Source organism: Alligator sinensis, unplaced genomic scaffold, assembly GCF_000455745.1.
Source record: "Alligator sinensis unplaced genomic scaffold, ASM45574v1 scaffold850_1, whole genome shotgun sequence".
NCBI classification, from domain to species: domain Eukaryota; kingdom Metazoa; phylum Chordata; order Crocodylia; family Alligatoridae; genus Alligator; species Alligator sinensis.
Window position 1 is genome coordinate 183308 of NW_005842742.1, and position 1593 is coordinate 184900.

Below are 1593 nucleotides of genomic sequence, written 5' to 3' on the forward strand. Positions count from 1 at the left end.
CGGGGTCAGTGGGGGCGGGGCTCAAGGGATCTGGGGGCAGGACTAGGATAGGGAAGGCGGGAACCCAAGAGGTAAAGGGCTGGAGGTGGTGGTGGCTGGGCTAAAGGGGGCTGGGGCGGTGCTTGGGCAGGGGAGGCAGGATTAGGCTGGTGGCCTGCAGCTGTCTGGAGTGAATTAGGCTGGGGTTGGAGGAAAATGGGCTGGGGGCGGGACTCAGGCAGGGGAGGTGGGGTTAGGTGCAGAGTGGCAGGTGCAGTGGTGGGGCTGTTAGGGGTAGGGTTAAAGGGGCTGGGGGAGCTGAGACCCCCTGGAGGTTGGTGTGGGAGTTGCTGAGAGGCTTGGAGCAGGGCCAGGCGTGGCCTGGGGGCAGGGCTCACCCAGCAGGACGTCGTCATTGCAGTGGTTGTGGGCGCAGTGCTGGGTACGGGTCGCCAGGGCGAAGAGGTGTCCGCGCAGCTCCAGTGCCTCCTCAGGCCTGGCTCCGCCCCGGGCGCAGCCCTTCGTCACCGTCTGGAACTGCATGAAGGCTGCAGGGGCGGAGCCAAGAAAAAGGGGGTGGACTCAGGGCTCCATAGCCCTGCCCCCTGCTTTCCAAACAGGCCCAGGCCCTCCTTTGCCCCCAGCAGGCCCTCTCCCCACCTCCAGGCTCTGCCTCCTGCCTGTCACCTTAAGCCCCGTCCCTACCCAGCACACTGGGACACACCCCGCTTCCAGCTCTGCCCATTTGACAAAGTCCCACCCCCTATCCTGTCCCCCCATAGACCCTGGCTATTACACTAGGCCACTGCTCCTTTCCCTTCATAGACCCCACCCATGACCTTAGGCCCCGCCTCCCACCCTCATTAGGCCCCACCCCATGCACAGCCCCTGTCCATCATGCTAGGCCCCACCCCTATCTACAGCCCCCTCACAACGCCGCTGCCCTTTAGCAGGCCCCGCCAGCCCCCCCTAGGCTCCGCCCCTTCAGACTAAGCCTCCTCACTGGGCCCCAATTTAACCCTTCCCCCTGGCCCTCGTGCAAAGGACTCACACACGGCAGCCGTGCGCACAGCTGTGCGACACGCGTCCTCGCCGGGCGCACACATCACCTCGCTCTCCACGTCGCACCCAAACTCGCCGTGGCACTGCTTGCATGTCAGGCTCCAGGCTGGGGGGTGGGTCAAGGGTCAGAGGTCAAGGGACCCAGGCGTCTGACCTCTTACTCTCACCTGTCTCCCAGGGAGCCCAGGCGTCCAGCCTAGGGGGGTAGAAGCCTGTCATCCAGGCTCCTAATCCCACTTGTCCCCCCCCCAGATGAAGCCAGGCATCCTGGCTCCCAGCCCCGCCCCGGCACCCTCCCACACGCCGGAGAACCCAGGCGTCTGGGCCAGAGGCGGGGGTGAGGCTGCTTCTTGCCTCTCCCGGTTTCGAGGAAGGGGGGGCAAGGCCCAGTGTTTTACTTGGGGTTGGGTAACCCCCCCCGCTCCCTGCCCTGCCTCCACCCTGGACGCCTGGGTCCTCTCGCACTCCTGACGGGGAAACTGAGGCTCAGAGAATCCCGCCCCCCCCCGGTGGACCCTGTGCACAGTGGTGAGTTGGCCCCAAGTGTCTGGG

At 65.9% G+C, this 1593-nt stretch overlaps 1 protein-coding gene across 1 annotated transcript in view; it reads right to left on the bottom strand.

Annotated features, from left to right (window-relative positions):
* Positions 1-1260, bottom strand: part of LOC102387720 — a 5449-nt gene extending 4189 nt beyond the window's left edge. The window contains exons 1-3 of the mRNA XM_006034469.3: positions 1209-1260; positions 1031-1147; positions 284-527 (exon numbers count right to left, since the gene is read on the bottom strand). Coding sequence (XP_006034531.2) covers positions 284-527; positions 1031-1147; positions 1209-1260 — 413 coding nt within the window. The remainder of the gene's footprint in view (positions 1-283; positions 528-1030; positions 1148-1208) is intronic.
* Between the last annotated feature and the right edge of the window lie 333 nt (positions 1261-1593).